This window comes from Sapajus apella, unplaced genomic scaffold (genome assembly GCF_009761245.1).
Source record: "Sapajus apella isolate SASKATOON/1434 unplaced genomic scaffold, GSC_monkey_1.0 scaffold5, whole genome shotgun sequence".
Classification (NCBI taxonomy): domain Eukaryota; kingdom Metazoa; phylum Chordata; class Mammalia; order Primates; family Cebidae; genus Sapajus; species Sapajus apella.
In genome coordinates, this window is record NW_022436945.1 from 36,066,472 (window position 1) to 36,086,015 (window position 19,544).

The 19,544-nt window shown below is 34.0% G+C and overlaps 1 protein-coding gene across 3 annotated transcripts in view; it reads right to left on the bottom strand.

Moving 5' to 3' along the window:
* GABRA4 (gamma-aminobutyric acid type A receptor subunit alpha4) overlaps positions 1–19,544 on the bottom strand; it is a 70,156-nt gene that overhangs the window by 25,042 nt on the left and 25,570 nt on the right. For all 3 annotated transcript variants that reach the window (XM_032274090.1, XM_032274091.1, XM_032274092.1), the window contains one exon: positions 15,288–15,547. In XM_032274090.1, coding sequence (XP_032129981.1) covers positions 15,288–15,547 — 260 coding nt within the window. The remainder of the gene's footprint in view (positions 1–15,287; positions 15,548–19,544) is intronic.

Here is a 19,544-nt window from a genome sequence, read left to right on the forward strand (position 1 = left end):
AAAAAATCATTTGCTAGGAATTTAAAGATCACCTTGGAAAAAAGATGTGTATATTTCATTGAAAAACTGTTTTAAACTTTTCCATAGTTTATCACAATAATACATTGGTATACTTCTTTAAAACATTTGTAGTAATGAATTTGATAAAATAGATTTGACTATGATACAAGAGATACTACCTATTGCAAATGTGCAAAAATGAATGACTTATTGAATTTTGAAATATGAATGCAATTCATAAGAAACACTCTGGAAAAATAAGTATAAAGAAAAAGAAATTAGATAGTGAAAGCTACTCAAGGAGAGATTCTTTTTTTTAATTAACCAAAAACAAATAGTATTCACCATATAAAAATCTCATTCTATTTTTATGAATTGCTTGGGGATGCTAAAATAACTTTCTGTCAGCAGATCAGGTCCCCATTGACCATGATCTATTTCAGTCCCAAAATGTATTCTTGTTCTATGGATAATAGGTAACCTCCTTGGTGCCATTTTTAGATCAGTCCGTGGGCAAACATTAGGCAGAAAGCATGTTAATATTTTTCAGGATAGGCTAAGGCTTTAGCAAAGTGGGTTTCTTGCTTGCAGAAGCAGTGATAGTGGGCTAAGCACAGGAGAGAGTGTCTGCTGAAGCTCAGAATTTATACAAGCATAAATTGCTTCAAGTCAAAAAAAAAAAAAAAAAAGCAAATAAACTAACAAAACAATCCTACTGAGATCAATAAGATGCCCAGAGAGGATGTGCACCAATTAGACTCAGACACACAGACTACAGCTCCAAGGTTTTGATACTCTCAGCTCAGCCTAAATCTCTGTCTTCAGAACAAATAAGCTAATATATTTAAAAATGCAAATCACTATCGTCATCCATGACAAATTCTTATTAATTACCTCTTTTGCTGTCAAAAAGAGGCAACTAATAAGTCAATTTTGTGTCAGAGATAGGCCTCATCTTTACTTCAAATGACCATTTTTCACCATTTCGAAAGCCGTATTTGTCTAGCAAAATGGCACTTTCTAACGGCTCAACCTAATAAAACCTGGCTTTTCTCAAAACAAATCTCAGGCTAATTTCTTCATGAAAGGAGCAACCTGCCGGGTGCGGTGGCTCAAGCCTGTAATCCCAGCACTTTGGGAGGTCAAGGCGGGTGGATCACGAGGTCAAGAGATCGAGACCATCCTGGTCAACATGGTGAAACCCTGTCTCTACTAAAACTACAAAAAATTAGCTGGGCATGGTGGCACGTGCCTGTAATCCCAGCTACTCAGGAGGCTGAGGCAGGAGAATTGCCTGAACCCAGGAGGCGGCTCGTTGCGGTGAGCCGAGATCGCGCCATTGCACTCCAGCCTGGGTAACAAGAGTGAAACTCCGTCTCAAAAAAAAAGAAAAGAAAGGAGCAACCTGTGAAAGCTAAGTGCCCAACCCAAGCTTCCACTTATCATTACCCTCCCACATTTTTTTAAGCTAATGATATGCTCTAATAAAGTAAATATCATTACTATATGCTTGTCCATCTCTTGCTTACTCTCCAGGGAAGCAAGAAGTTTCAAGCTCCAAGAAAACATCTTTTTCACTCCTTCCAAGCAAGATGCCCTTATCAGAGCTCTTCCAACTAAACTAACACTCAGAAGAGTATTTGAGTATTATTAGATCAGACGAGTATTGGATTCCTTCCTTCACACACAGCACATACTGGTGCCCCAGCTACCTATGACCACTGTTGTTGAGCAGGACTCTCACTTTCTATCTCATACCTATCTGCACTGGGAGACAGAGATAGCCCACACAATAAAACTAAGGCTCAGAAGAAAAGCCAGTGGAAGACAGAAATAGTACTTGCTTCATATGGGTGAGTTCCAAAGAAATTAGGTCATTTGTGGTTAAGAGAAGCATTACACAGATTTCCTTCAGTCACCCAAAACCTATATATGAGCCTCAAAAAGCAAATTAACAATATTGAATGGGTTAGTGGGACTTTTTTCTGTTATTATGTTATCTAACAAGTTAGTACTAATAATATTTTTATACATTATAGAATATATACTATATATTTGTAATTAATATTTTAAAGACTATTTTGTATTTATACATTCTTTCATTCATTGACTCAATTGACAAATATTGGGTTCCAAGCCCCTACTAAATATTTGTCTTCAAGTTCATACTCTTTAAAACGCTATTCAAATAAGTCCACCCAATAGACTAAACCCATATGTCCTCACAGTTTGTTACACTGGAGACAGTAATATTTCAACTTTGCATTTAAAGAGTTCACTTTCTGCATTTTGAATACACAGAGTCCTTTCCACTCTTTGCCAAATTCTCTTTGGAGATGTCAATCCCAATCCCCAAGTACCAGGGATAAAGTGCAGATGTGCTAAATGGTGTGGCTTCCTCTTCTTCTATATCTCTTCCCATTTCCTAATATTAATATATATATAATATATATATAATGAAATAATAGGAAATACATTATATATATATATTTCCTACCATTGGAAATACATTATATATATTTCCTATAATAATAGGAAATATTTCCTATATATATAGTTCCTGTAATAATAGGAGCTATATATATATTTCAAGAGGTATCTTGATATCTACATTAAACTGACTGGACTTAGAAAAACTTTTTAGGGAGGCAAAAATTGAGTGCCCACATGCCTACCTCTTCTGGGAATCCCCTAAGAAAGTCCTTCTGTCTGAATAGGAAGCCTAAGACTGTTTACAATTAACTGACAAAAATCAATTAAAAGTATTTATTTTTTAAAAGCTTGTTTTAGCCAACCCACCCTCAAAAGAGAGAGAGAGTCTGAGCGAGAAGAAAAATTTAGTGGCCTACATTGTTTGGGATTCGTGAGACTAGAGAGTATAAAGAAATCTCCACATCGATCATAGATATAAAGATATCAAAGTTATAAAAATTGAACTCAAAGTTCGAGAGCTATAGACTGAGGGAGAAGGAATAGAGTCTTATAGAATAGCTAAGAAGTTGAAAATGCAGGATTACTAATCATGGCAGCAAAAGACAGTTTCGGAAAGTACATGATGTATTAGTCAAGTAAAGAATCTAGGAAGCTAAAAAAATCCTGTAACATCCGAACTACTAGGAAATATTTAAGAAAGCATGTCATGCTAGACAATATGTGTGAAAAGTGTCCTCTTTTAAAAACCATTGAAAAATTGGCCAAAATACATATTTTCTTTTACCAAAGACATTTTTCATATATAACATCCTCCAATTAATTTAAGTGAAATGAAATAAGTAATACCCAAACTGATGTTTCTTGAAACTTCTAAATCATCTGAGGCTGAGCAAAAAGCTGGAGATTTAGCAATGTATATTATGTTGTGGGAAAATTACCTCCTCAAAATAGCAAAGGGAAAATTGGCAGCTTAGTCAAATACACCAGAAGGAATGAATAATCTTACTCAGTAGCTTAGGGATGAGAACTTGGTGGAAAATATAACTAAATGTTGAGGAAAGTTGTTTAAAGCAGTTGTGTATTTTTGAAGTTGATTTTTTTCCATTCTAAAAAGAACTGCTGGCCCACTCACATTGTGATATAAATAGAAAAAAGGATCATAAAATAAATAAAATATTGAAGTACCAATAAAAAACCTTTTAATAACAAAATTTCACCATGGAAATGTGTAGTTCTCTCATATATTGCTATCAGCAGTAACCATGTCTATGTCTTAGTTTTAAGAGGAATGAAATAAATCAGTAGGCATTTCTTGAGCACCTGCTATGCGTTAGGAGATTCATACCAGATGTGTTGGGAAAGTAACAGAGTAAATGGAGTAGTAATAACAATTCTAACAATATGGTAATTGTTTATAAGTGATACAGCAATTCTAGAGTGATTCTTAAGCTAGACCATAAGTATTACAAACCAACTCAGGATATTCATAATAATGAGCTGGCTTATTTTCTTGCTACTCTCCTTTATCTGCTGACCATCAGTAAAATACACCTCACCACCAGTCTGAGTTCTGCCACTATCCCCCATCCCCTAAAGCTCAGCATGCTTCTTCACAGTGTCCCTTGGTCCCTACAGTATCTGTTACTCTGGATATTTATATCACTACACTCTGTTTCCTGATGTAGTATTTCAAGGCAAAAACTACCTCTTAAACTTCTTGGAAATTGTTCCCACATTTAAAAAAACATACGTTGTAAATAAATATTGTTAATAGAATATGTTGATGCACATAATAAAATAGATCACTTCAAACTAAAAAAATAAAACTAATATATTTTAAAGTTTTATAAATATTTAAAATATCACAAAAATTTGGGGAAAACTACGGATTAGTCTGCAGTTTATTAAAATAACTGTACAAAATTGATTGGTAATTTTTACACTTGACAAAATCCACCTGTATTTTATGAAAAGTAGATGATTTGGAGAATATGATTAATTTTCTCTGACTGCTTTCAGAGAAAACTAATGCACCAAACATTTGGTTTTAATGTAAACCAAACTACTAAGGGATATAGCTTTTATATAAATGGGATAGAGTTTCAAAGTAAGACTTACACTTCTAACAATGTAAACATTAAGACAATCTTCAGAAAAATTGGGCATAGTTGGGGAATGAGTATGTGGCTGAGGCACAGCAGAGTTCAGCAGTGGTTGTGATGGGTTATAATTGAGGAACAACTGTCTGTAGTGGTTGTGAACCTACACTTTGGATCCAGACCCCTGAGTTTAAATCTGGGCTCTGTTACTTAGCAGCTCTGTAATTCTGGGCAAATCACTTATACCTTGCTGTGCCTCAATTCTCTCATCTGTAAAAAACATTACTGTGAAGACTACATGAATATATATGAAATGCTTAAAATATTTTCCAGCAAGTTATAGGCACAGTATCAGTTGATGTTTTTATTGCTGTTGTGCAGTATAAATTTCTACTGTAAAGTTGAGCATGAAATAACCCGAATATTTAATTTGATCTGACTCGGTGACCCCAGAAATAACCATCCTTTCACTAATCAGCTCTTGACACATCATTCACACTAAAGTAAGCACTTGCTAAAGAGTGCAAAGTGGCCGGGTGTGGTGACTCATGCCTGGGTAATCCTAGCACTTTGGTAGGCCAAGGCAGGTGGATCACCTGAGGTCAGGAGTTCAAGACCAGCCTTGCCAACAAGGTGAAACCCCATTTCTACTAAAAATACAAAAAAGTAGCTGGGCATTGTGGCGGGTACCTGTAATCTCAGCTAATCAGGAGGCTGAAGCAGGAGAATCACTTGAACCTGGGAGGCAGATGTTGCAGTGGGTTGAGATCGCGCCACTGCACTCCAGCATGGGAAACAATAGTGAAACCCCATTTTGGGGAAAAAAAAAAAAAAAAAAAGAGTGCAAAGCAAACTTGAATTAGTTATAGAGAATTAATGAGTTTGTACTAATCCAGACATTTTTAATTAGATGTGAATTTAGATATAATCTTGCCTAACTTCCTCATTTAACAGATGGAGAAATGGAAACCTAAGTATTAGGTTGTGTGATCAAAGCTACACTGGAGAACTGAGAGTAGAGACCAAATCCCTTAATGCCTGCCTGCAGTTATTTCTAGGTGAGAGGCAGCACCATGAATCTGAAAGCGTCCAGCTTTCTGATGCGAAACAGACAGGGCTCGAATCCAAGACTGCCATTTACTACACATATGATCTAGGCAACTTACCAAAATACCAAGGCTCAGTTTTCTCAACCATAAAATTATGTGTATAACAACATAACAACACATGGCAGAGTTTGTTATGAAGAATAAAGATAATTCATGTAAAGCAACTAACATAGTACGTAGAACATAATAGGTACTCAATAAATCATGGTGATGATGATGATGATGACATGCTGCTCTTTAAATTCTATACTAAATACATTTCACAGATTCTTCATTTGCCATGCTATTTATAAACACAGAACACATGACAATAAATGAACTAATATACTATTACTCTATATTTATACCACATACACACACATACACACCCTACTGTATTAGACTATGTTGCCTTACTCCCTTCTTGAACACCCGTTAATATATATAGCCTTCTTAATGCAGCATTAAATTTACGGCATTTTTCTTATGGAAAAGGAAGGAGCCTAAATTTTCAATTACGATGCTAATGTTGGCATTTTTCTTTCCATGTAACATTATTGCAAATAATTACCAAAATATACACAATATTGATTCAATAAACTAAAATTGATTTCATCTTCCATTTGTCATTTTGAATGTTCATACTTAATTTGTTACTTTTTCACATTTCAAAGACTAATTTGAAGCTCAACTCTGATATAATTTATCATCATCACTTCTCCCTCTTCTTCGCAGCGTTTTGAACGTTTATCACTATTTATTTTAAACTCATTGTTGAATGACTATCCTTCTTACCACCCTCATATCTATGAAGGAAGTAGGACACTATTCCCAACATACTGACACTTAATAGGTATTTCATAAATATAGCAGGTTCCTAGCATGTAATTAAATGTAAAAATCTGTATTTCAGAGACAGGTTTAAGGTGGCAGTAAAAATTTTACAGTACGTCTACTACAAACATACTTGAATCCCAAAACGAATACTCAGACCCTACTTTTATATAGTAAGTAAAGCCACTAAGTTCCTAGGTTTTTGTCTTCGAATCCTCCATGATTTGCATGGTGACTGCACAATAGTTACCTAGTGAACACTTGTTATCTGGCTAGCTGAGATCTGTTCTAATGTTTAGGATATCATTTCTCTACATATGAAAAATAAATAACAAAACTGACATAAAAAAACATGGCTGGAGGTAAAACATAGTTCTTACATTTTGGGCACGCAAAGCCTACAGTTTAGTAATTGTACATTAAACAAGCACTCATTGCCTAAAAAGCATTACTAACTACAGAACATTCTGTACTTAAAACAGTTATGAGTTTGGGGAGGTACTTATTTATATAAGATTTAAAGAATGTCATTAGACTCCTGTCATAAACACACCTAAATCAGATGAATTGTTGGTCCTGCTTCATGTCTTTTTCCAAACTGCCAAAAAAAGAGATTTTAAACTAGGTTTAAAAATGAAAGAAGTAAGGACAAATGAATAAAATAAGGTTTGTTGCATGTTAGCTTAAACTATTTAAAGAACTGCATTTTTAAGAGGAATTTTGAGAATGATTGAAGTGAAAATCTGAAACTGACCTAGTTTGTATACCCTTTAGGAATGCAATGAAGGTTGTATGTTATGATAGCCAGCTACTCTTTCCTCACAATGCACAGCTGTATGCGTAGATTTGCCGAGGCGCTTTGTTTTGCTTTTTTTCCCTCAAAGTGTCCTTCTCAGTTCTCTATTGCTGCCCATTAACTAAGTCCAACTGCTGAAAATGTGTCTCAGAATGCTAAGAACGTGTATTTCCTGTCCTAAATGCCCACAGCAACCCTGCTGTAGCTCAGTACTTAACACCTGCCTTATGCCCATATTTATTTCAGGTAAAAAATGCCATCAAAGTCACATTTTTTGAAAATGGGGGACAAATATATGGGCTTTTAAAAGTACCACATTTCCTATTGTCAAATTCTTATACTTGATTCATAACCAACCAATACAACTGTAATTGTTAAGCACCATACTATGTGCTGTATGGGAAAGTAAGTGTGCTGTATGAAGCCATAATTCATTTTACTAGTGAGTCTACCATATCACTAAATACAGCAATCACACAGGAAACAATTTAAGCAAAATACCACAGGCTATTGTAAAGTGATAAATGATATCATGCATACTTTATTTAAGATGCCTAAAGAAATAAAAAGTAATAATCACAGGTACTACTCACTGAGCACTAAGCGCTATACTGGGTGCTTAACGGAATGATGTAACTTAATCCTTATTATAAGCCTCTCTGGTAGGTTATATTATTACCTCCACTTTATAGATCTGAGTACTTCAGACCATATCCTCAAGATCCTATAGCTCAGTCAGAATGAGCCCCAACAAGAAAATAAGACTAGAGCTTGGCTTTGAAGGATAAATAGAAAAAAAACACCCCATAAGAGTACTTGAATTATTATTTATACATTCTTTTTTACATCTTCTTTTTTATTTCTTTTTTTAAAATTTGCATCTTCTTTTTCTTAAAGACTCTAAACAGAGAAAATAGCTCTTTAATTTTGCAAATAGGATCTTAACGTATCTACAGCCTTTAAAATTGAAAAGCCCATGAAGAATAGTTACGGCTATGGTAAAATGGAACTAAAGAGAAATAGAAGTTAGGTAGATGGGAAAGAAAATGCATTCAGTAGAGAATTTTGCAGTTGAACTTTGAAAACAGAAAGTCGTTATTGTGGGAAAGGACAAGTTGTACTGCTATGGAAATCGCCACTTATATAAACTTGAATTAATTTACTTCTTCATTAAATGTGCTTCATCTCTCTTCCCTATCCTGTTGATTGATGCCACCACCATCTACCTTAACTTCCATTTCTCTCACCCAATATATCCAATCAATCAGTCATTAAGTCTTGAGGCTTAAAAGTAGGAGGCTGTCTCAGCTCTGCCACTTATTAGATAGGTGACCTTGGGAAGATTATTTGATCTTTAACTAATAATTTACTAATTGGTAAAAACATAGATAAAAATAGAACATATTTTATAAGTTGTTAGAATTCAATTCTAGACTAAATGTGAAAGTTTTTCTAACTGGCACATAAAAAGCATTCAGAATATTCAGCTATTAATTATTCATGGAAATATGAACAAAAGATTCTATATTGGGCTCATTATTTTCTGTCTACATACATACCTGTATCATATGTATAGATATACATTTTTATATATACACAATACATACAATTTAATGTCTAATCTTAATAGATATATGAAAAATTGAATATTGAATGCCATAGAATTGTGTTTAAGAAAAATAGCTCTGGATTCAGACAGAGCTGAATTAATTTCAATATTAGGTTTACCATTTTCTATCTGCATTTTATTGAATAATATATCACCTAACAACTGAAAGACTTAGTTTCTTCATCTATAAAATAGTTACTGTGAGCTTGAAGTTAGGTAATACACGTCAAGCACGTTATGTAGTACCTGACACAATCAATGCTACTCATTAGATTATATCACTGGTATTTTTCATAAGATGCAGTATGCATATATTAATGCATAAAAATTGTGGCTGTACAAGAACTAAAGAATATATATTGAAGTGATTTTTTAAAATATAATTTCATTAAGAAATCTTTCTTTTTTGTTCTATGGTTGTTTACTTTTCAAATCATTCTATTAATCCCAATCACCTGCATCCATGAGAGAGTAGGTACCCTAAGAAGTAGTTAAGGATGTGAAAGGATAGAACCACAAGAATCAGGCTCAATTAAAATATCAACAAGGGCAAAGGCGGCGGGAAGGTAATAATGAGCAGAAACAGAACAGCTGCTTTGCCTTCTGAGCTGCCCAAAGACACACTGAAGCTACCCATAGATGCTTTTAGATTCCACCAATTGGCCTTTTCTCCTTGCTTCATGAATATTCCATAAGCTATAAGCTTTCCAATTCCCAAAGAACTGAAATGGTCGCCATAAGCCTGCACCAGGTTATCGACAACAGTCTATGGGTCACGTATAGTGACAATGAATCAAACTACTAGTCAGCTACCCAAGGAGCTACTGAAATACCAAATGTCGCGTAAGACTCTAAAAATAATTCAAAGTGAGGAGTTCAAACACATTTTAAGCAAAGGCAGTATCGTTTGAATAAGTATATAGCTTTACAAGTTGGAACACATATTTGAATAAGCAAATTTCAGCTTCCTGATTGAAATCTCTACTGAAATTCAAAACTTACAAAATTATTAGAATAAATATTTATTTCTAGTTACATGTTGCAATATTTTGCAACATACTTTTCCTTCTTGATTTCTTTCTTCCTATTTCTCTTTCTCTCTCTGTCCTTTAATTTTAATGTGTTCTTAATCTTTAAAGTTGTACTCAATACTGAAGCCATTCGATGACAAGTGATACTATAAAACCAGCTACACTCTGGCAGGGATCTAGAATCAGGAGGATGGATGGGCCAACCCATTAATCACTGTCTTTAGACTACAGATATTCTTCAAGTAAACCACTGTGGAAATCTAAGCTATTACATATACATAGTCACACATTGTAGAGGATATGAAGCATATATAAAGCATATTTTGACTAGATGTATTTTAAAGTCTTTCTCAATGCTTAAATGGTATAATCCTATGTCCTTCACAACCAAATTTGATCTTCTTGACCTTGAATGTGCCATTTGCACATAGCATGTAGATCATTCTGAAAAAGGAGTTACTGCATAAGAATGAACTTAGCCAATGGAATGAACTTAATCAAGCATTTACTGTAATGGCAATTTCTGTAGCCAGGAAGTATGTTTTAGGGAACAAATGGAAGATTATCAGGTCTCTTCCCAACTTTAGAAATTCAGCAGAATAGTTTTATTCTGATTAAGTAGTACTTTGAAATATTTAGAATATTCCATGACAGCACTAATACAATGAGTCTCATAACTTTGTAAAAATATATATATACTTACTTATTATAACACAAAAATTATATATATATATATGTCTCCAAAACTGGAATACGTGGATCTACAGTAATCCTGGCATTGAAGAGTCAATATATTTTATAATTTCAACTTTATTAGAATATCACAAATTTAATATGTTGTTTTAAAACTTACTGTTAACCACTCATGATATACAAATATGACATAACTTTCAAAGTACACAAAGAAAGGAATAAGGAAAATTTTTGTGATAAAAATATAATAGCAAAATTAATATTAAGAAATAAAAGAAATTTTAAAATGTATTAAAATCAGACCAAATAGAATTCAAGGAAAAAAAATTATATGGGAGAAAGCAGTAAGTTTATTGTATTATTATATACCTGAACTGATATAGAAATAAAGCAGTTATGTGTCTCTACATGTTGAATATCATAGAATTAAAATGTATAAAATAAAAATAATTAAAATGCAAAAAAATTAATATGATCTCATAATATAAGTAGGATAAATTTTCAAATATTTTTTGGTATTTGAAAAGTCAAGATAATAAGAGGTTATTTGTTAAATAGCTAAAATAACATTTTAAGTAAAATTGTTTTAATAATTAAAAATTAACTTTTTTCAATTTGGCATCAAACATTTATAAGGTTTTAGCATAGCTCAGGGCACAGCGAAAATATATGTAACATTGAAATCTGTATAGGTAATATTTCTGAACATATGCAACTAAAATTTAACAATGAAGTTTTTAAAAATCACATTTGAATGTGTTATTATCTCCAAATAATTCTTATTGCACAGATAAAAGCAGCAGCATAATTATAGAATATTTAGCAAATAATTATGATAATATTGAATATCTAAAGGTATGAATTACGGCCAAAGCTGTTTGCAAAGGAAATCTTATTGTAATAAGAAAAATTTATTATTAAATAAGACACAGACTATACTCAATCGTAATTTTTTAAACTAATAAATAGTATGTAAAATTCATTCTGATAATTTTTTAAAATTGTGAAGACATGGATTTATTTAGATAAAAATATGAACTATCTGAACTCAGTGGAAAGACATGAATTTTTCACCTGGATACATGCCATTCTTAAAGGGCCCAGTGCCCTGTAGGAAGAAGAAGAGAGCTATAAATTGCAGGATTCTTGACCAGTTAATGCCTGCGAGGTTGAACACCTAATCTAATTTGTTCAACTACCACCTTTCTGAGAATAGAATCCCAAAATCCTAATCCTACTCCCACACTTCCTGCCCCCTTTAGTACTATCAGAGCCCTGTCACCATCTAACACATTACCTGTTTTTTTAATTTATGTTTTTTACAATTGTCTGCTAACTCTTTCTTGCCCCACACAAGTAAATGTAAGCTCCATCTGGCAGGACATTTGCTTTTTGGTACATTATAGACTCACAGACACCAAACAGGAAATCTGGCACAAAGTTGGCACTAAACATATAATTGTTGAATTGGTGAATGAGTCAATTAATGAATCAATAAGGGACCGAGCTGTCATCTGTACAGAATAAAGTTGATGATTTATATACATGTTGATTCGAGTATATACAAACAAAGGGAGTCTTAGACTACCATTTGTGGCAAATACAATATACTGTGTGTAAGTGACCCCAGGCATTTGTCTGCTGGTTCAGAAAAGAAGCTGAGTAGAATGAGAATGAGAGAGAAAGAGAGAGAGGGAGTTGGAGAGTAGCAGAAGAAGAGGAAGAAGAGGAAAAACAGAGAGGGGGCACAAATGTAAAATACAATAGCTCTTATTGAGCTTTCCACATCTTTTTAGATCTATCTCTTTAGGTCAAGAATTCATCTATCTTCTTGCTTACTGGTTTTGTTTTCTTCTTTAATCCATAGGTACAGGCCCCAGCCTGCCCCATGCAGTAGTTCTAATGTGTGGCCATGTTAAGAGCTGCTGCTTTAAAGACTCCACAAGAAAACTATTAGAACTGATAAACAAATTCAGTAAAGTTGCAGGATACAAAATTAATATATAAAAATCAGTAGCATTTTTATATGTCAACAGTGAACAATCTGAAAAAGAAATTTTAAAAAATCCTATTTACAAAAGCCACAAATAAAATTAAATACCTAGGAATTAACTTCACCAAAGAAATCAAAGATCTCTATAATGAAAATTACAAAACATTGATTAAAGAAATTGAAGAGGACACCAAAAAATGAAAACAGATTTCATGTTCATGGATTGGAAGAATCAATATTAATAAAATTTCCATACTACGAAAAGCAACTTACAGGTTCAATGCAATCCCCATCAAAATACCAAAGATATTCCTCACAGAAATAGCAAAAACAATCCAAAAATTTATGTGGAACCACAAAAGACCCAGAGCAGTCAAAACTATCCTAAACACAAAGACTGAAACTGGAGGAATCAAATTACCTGATTATAGATTATACTACAAACCTATTGTAATCAAAACAGCATGATACTGGCATAAACACCAATGCATAGATCAATGAAACAGAATAGAGAACCCAGAAACAAATCCACACACCTGCAGCACATTCATTTTTAACATAGGTGCCAAGCATTTACACTGGGGGAAAGACAGTCTCTTCAACAAATAGTGCTAATAAAACTGTATATTCATAGGCAGAAGAATGAAAATTAACCCCTATCTCTTGCCATATAGAAAAATCATATCAAAATGCATTTAAGACCACCTCAAACCATTAAATTACTACAAGAAAACATTGAGGGATATTTCTAGAACATTGATCTGGGCAAAAATTTCTTAATACCTGACAAGCACAGGCAACCAGAAACAAAAATGGACAAAAGGATCACGTCAAGTTAAAAAGCTTGTGCACAGCAAAAAATACAATCAACAAAGTGAAGAGACAACCCACAGACTGGGAGAAAACATTTGCAAGCTACTCATCTGACAAAGAATTAAGAATCAGAATATATAAAGAGGTCAAACAACTGAATAGGGAAAAATCTGATAATCCAATCAAAAATGTGCAAAAGATTTGAATAGATGATACGGTTTGGCTACGTCCCCAGCCAAATCTCAACTTGAATTGTATCTCCCAGAATTCTCACGTGTTGTGGGAGGGATCCAGGTGCAAGTAATTGAATCATGGGGTATAGTCTTTCCTGTGCTATTCTTGTGATAGTGAGTAAATCCATGAGATCTGATGGGTTTATCAGGGTTTTTCACTTTTGCTTCTTCCTCATTTCTCTCTTGCCACAGCCATGTAAGAAGTGCCTTCCACCTTCCACCATGATTCTCAGGCCTCCCCAGCCATGTGGGACTGTAAGTCCAATTAAATGTCTTTTTGCTCCCAGTTTCAGGTGTGTCTTTATCAGTAGTGTGAAAATGGACTAATACAATAGACATTTCTCAAAAGAAGGCATGCAAATGGTAAACAGGCATATAAAAAGTGCTCAACATCACTGAACATCAGAGAAATGCAAATCAAAACTACAATGACGTATCATCTCACCCCAGGTAAAATGGCTTATATCCAAAAGACAGGCAATAGCAAATGCTGGCAAGGATGTGGAGAAAAGGGAACACGTGTACACTGTTAGCGGGAATGTAAATTAGTACAACCACTATGGAGAACAGTTGGAGGGTCGTCAAAAAACTAAAAATAGAGCTACCATATGATCCAGCAATTCTGCTACTGGGTTTATACTCCAAAGAATGGAAATCAATGTATCAGAGAGATATCTACACTGCCATGTTTGTTGCGGATCTGTCTATAATAACTAAAATTTGGAAGCAACCCATGTGCCTATCAACTGAAAAATATATAGAGAAAATAGGGTACATATATACAGTGAATGACTATTCAGTCATAAAGAATGAGATCCAATTATTTTCTATAACATGGGTGGAGCTGGAGATCATTATGTTAATTGAAATAATCCAGGCACAGAAAGTTAAACATTGCATATTCTCACTTATTTGTGGGATCTGAAAATCAACACAATTGAACTCATGAACACAAAGAGTAAAAGGAAGGTTATGGAGACTGGGAAGGGTATTGGGAGTTTGGTGGGGGGGAAATAGGGATGATTAATGAGTACAAAAAATAGAATGAATGAGACCTACTATTTGATAGCACAACAGAGCAATGATAGCCAATAATAACTTAATTGTACATTTTAAAATAAAGAATGTAATTAGACTGTAATTCAAAGGATACATGCTTGAGGAAATGGCTATCCTATTTTCCATAATGTGCTTATTTCACATTGCATGCCTGTATCAAAACATCTCATGTACCCCATGAATATATGCATCTATTATGTAGTCACAAAAATTAAACATACGAAAAAAATTTTAAGAGACAAACAAAAACAAACCTCTGCTATGTTTTGCACAATGAACTCCATTAAAATGTTTGTTAAACTCACTTAAAGATGTCCACAGGTTCATCCTAATAGTATATATGAGATTTTGCCCCTTTCTGTAAAAAGATCTGTAACTCCGAAAGAAACTTTCAAACAATTAGCTTCACCTGCATCTAGCCCTTTCACAGCTGTTTAATTTTTAAGCTTAAAGTTTAAGCTCATAAAGTTACTTTTATATTTTTCTGGAGTTTTAAATGACTTACAAGTTGTTATTGGTATTTTTAAGTTCTCAGTTTGTTCCCCTGACAACATAAATTTGACCAAGAAGCTAAATCTTAAAATGAAAGCAGATTAAGTCAAATACCTGCAAAGGGGCTTCAGAATGCTTCTCTTTTGGTGCTGGAGCAGTAGGAGCTTCCTGAGGGGGCTTTGATGTCTTCTTTTTGGCTTTTTCCATTTGAATATTGGTGAAATAGTTGACAGCAGCAAACTCGATAAGGGCCGAAAATACAAAAGCAAAGCAGACAGCTATGAACCAATCCATGGCAGTAGCATAGGACACTTTGGGCAAAGAATGTCGTGCACTGATGCTTAGTGTGGTCATGGTGAGGACAGTTGTTATTCCTTCAAAGCAAAAGAGCAGAGAGACAAAACACCTTACTGTTATTTCTATATAAAGCCACCGCCACCACCAACAAAAACCTAGAAGATCAAGTGGGATAGGGTTAACAAAATTTACAATAACTCAAACAAAATCATCTTCGATGGAGAATTTGAATCTTAGCGGTCCAGTAAAATTAGCACAGGCTTTGGAGTGAGAGAAGGATATGGTTCTTATCCTAGTTTGTCTAATAATTGGCTTAATATATCTTGCATTGAGTTTGGAAATTTTTTTGGGTTTTATTAGACACCTACTGATTGGGTTTTCTCTAAAGATTAAAAGCATGTAAGGCACCTATCACATAGTGGGATGATACTGGAACCTAAGCCAGCATACCTAAGGGACTCAACAGACATACACCTATCAGGAAGAGAAACTCATTAAAGCATTGACTCAGCTAGAAATGGAAAGTGAGGAACACTGGCCTCCTAAATTGGAGCATTAGAATTTCTAGAGTTAAGCATGGCCCACTGCCATTGAGAACCACTGCCAGAAAAGGGATGAATTATACATAGGTCTTTCTTATCTTTATATATTATCTATTTAATTAAAATACTAAATTTACCAGTTATGCAGAAGCTTCATTTCTATAAAACAATAAAGGTATATGACTGGAGGAATAGATTTCCAGAGCAGTTTGGCATTATAGATATTGGACCTCTACCATCCATCAGTTTACAGCTGGCTGGAAAATATTTGCAAAAGCAACAGAAGTACTTCTCCATCAGCAAGCTTCTGAAGCACCACATCCAGGAATGCTTTCTCCTTAGCCTGGAAAAAATGTCAGTTCCCACTCTTGATAGAAAAATTCTCCTTGCCACTGGTACTATAGTGTAACACATTATTTAAGAATGCTAATATTTGGACACTTGTCCATTTCTGCATCTATACATGTCTGTCTAATCTATATTATGCAATTAAGATTGGAAATTTTGGGGGGATTTACTACATACATTTTAACTGATTCTGTATAATGACTAGGATAGTGCCTGAAGTTAACACACAACATGTTTGGAGATGATGATGATGATGATGATAGAACAATGATGTTGAAGGCATTTAAACTGCATATTCCAATCTATGGCAATCCCCAGCTGAAAGGCAAATAATGCATGTTCAACCATACTATTTCAATTTGGGGAAAATAATATTGTCTCCTCAATTTAGAATTTTGTTGTATTCTGCCTGCCTACTGTTCCTTAACTGATCCATGTGTGCAACCCTCATTTCCACAGCTTTATTAAGCATAGTCTTCTTGAGGGCACACGAGTCTAAGACTGCTTCAGGTTTATAATATTTCACATGGTGCTAGGCACAAGATAAATGCACAGGAAATAAAAACTCATTATTTCCAGTTCCTCCCCAATCCATTTTCTCTGAAATCCAATCTCTTCTAAATCTTCAATGCCTAGAACATGAAAAATTGGAGCAACTGTGCAGCACATGAGCTACGCATCATTTATAAAGATCTTATAAGCTATACAGAGAAAGAAACTTGAGAACTTGGTTGTATTCCCTTTTAAATTTTTTTGTGACATTGTTAACATTCTTACTAGTCTAAAATAGATTATAAAATGAGTTTATTCAAATATATAAATATCTACATATCTATGAAAATGCTATATTGTGAATTTATTGGATTTTATTTCAGAAAGAGACCTTGGAACACTTAGGCCTTCATTTTGAATCTCAGAAAAGTGGCACCATTCCCATGTTGGCTGTGAGATATATGAATAAACAATAAAATAACTGAAAATTTTTAGCTACGTCTGATGACAGATAAAAATGTTTTTCTTGTTCATAACAATTTCAATTTAATGAGCTATTAAAAATTCAAACATGTGCTATAACTTTCTCAGATATGTAAGCATTATTTTCCCCCAAATGTCATAGAAACAATGCTAAAAGTGGCTATAATAAAATATGAACAGTGCAGTATAAATAATAATACTATTCAGTATTCAGAAAATTCTACAGAGACAGTAATGTGATAACCTTAAAGGATACTCAAATTCAAGTATAAGTAACTTAAGATTGCCTATCTTTTGAACTTTTTTTTTTTTTTGTAATAGGACGATTTTTCTCGATGATCAGAAGTAGTTGTCTTCATCTTCTCTTGCCATGTGAAAAAATATTCTTACCAATGTCAGGCAAACAGAATACAAATGTAGTTATTGACCCATACATTCAATAATTATTTTCCACTTGTTAAGGAGGATAGATCACCAGGTTCATGAGTTAAATGATGATGTGGACACCAACACACACACAAAAATGCCAGATAGGTGGCTATCTTCCTTTTATCTTGCACTGTTTTCAATCAGTTTGATTTTAAAATTTGTAGAATATCCCTCCAGATACCATGGTTCCTATTTTATGACACTGGCAGAACTGGGAAAGTAGCTGGCACAAACATTTGGCTAAATATTTAAATGTTGCCACATCTTAAGGCATTAAAAAGTTATCTCTCCTGGTGTTAAAATTTAAAGAACACCATGACAAAGGTATGCTTATTATACTTGGTTTCAGATGGAACATTTGATTCAATGGAATAGCAAACAGAAACCAACTTGTCAGAATAAAAATCCATGTTTCCTTTGCATCCAGGAAGACAATTTATCTGTCACGTATGGCTTAGCCAGCATCTACCCTGAACACATTTAAAAGCCACGTTTTAAAAAATATATCCAATTATTGATGCCATTCCCTGCATTTAGTATGCTGAATATGCACCATATTGGCTGGCCCAGAAGCTGAGAAAGGATGTGTAAGAGTAGGCAAAGACTGTACACAAGAGTGAATTTTTGGCTGGCCACTCCTAGAAAATGAAATAGCAATGATTAAGATATGCCAGCTGGCATTTACTTGTGTTTAATGTTTTACTATACTGGAATAATTAGAAAACTTAGAGGCATACAGATTTGGTGATAGAAGGCCTTTGGAGAGATTTTTAGCACATTCTGCTCCTTTTATTTGCATTGATATTTTCTGGGGGGTTTTGTTTTTGCACCATCTCTAATGACATCTCTGACCTAGCAAATTATCTTTTTATGAGTGAAAAGGGAAATACGAGTTAGGAAACAAAAAATTAGCCCAGAATTAGTATTTACCAAAAATCTAACATGAAAATAGACTGCCAAATTTCCCTAAAATACTTAAAACTTAAATTTCCTAAGAGAGTACCTTCATAGACCCTCAATGATAGTCTAATAATTATCAATCTGACGCATCTTAGGTCTTTGAAGACTTAATTACCAACACAATTTCTCTGCTTGACTAAAAACAATATCCTGGAACATGGGCACAAAAGATGGATAAATTTCAAATGAAAAAAAAAAAAAACACCCACAAAGTGTCTTTAGCACGCATCCATATAATCTCACTCAGCAGCTCTGGAATTCTCCACAAGCCCCCACATCCCCACAACTCCTGTGAAGACATAATGGCTGAGTTGTCAAAGTTACACAGAAATTGTCTTGGGTCCACTAATTACAATTTGACTTTATACAAGTTACTTAATATGCTTGAGTCATTTTCCTTATCTATAAAAAATAATGACTACCTTGCTGAGTAATTATTAGGGTTAACAATATTTGGCAAATCTGTTTATCATTGGTACTAGTAACACTAATACCCTTACTTCATGCTACTTAATTTCCTTAAAATATCTTATTTGGACAGGAAATGTTGGGTGAGTCTAGCTGTAATCAATACTAGCCCTCCACACCACTAGAAATTTCTATTATTTGGGGACAAGCTAGACAGAACAGTAGGTTAGAGTCAATCAAGAAATAAAAGGTTATCAAGTCATCACAATAATAATATATGGCAGACAGTCTCATTAATGTATCAAGCAATGATTCTCAAATGAAGTCAATAGCTTGGAATGCCATACTAATAAATAGCAATAAATAACACTTAAATGGTATTTACTGTGCACAAGGCATTATTTCAAGGGCT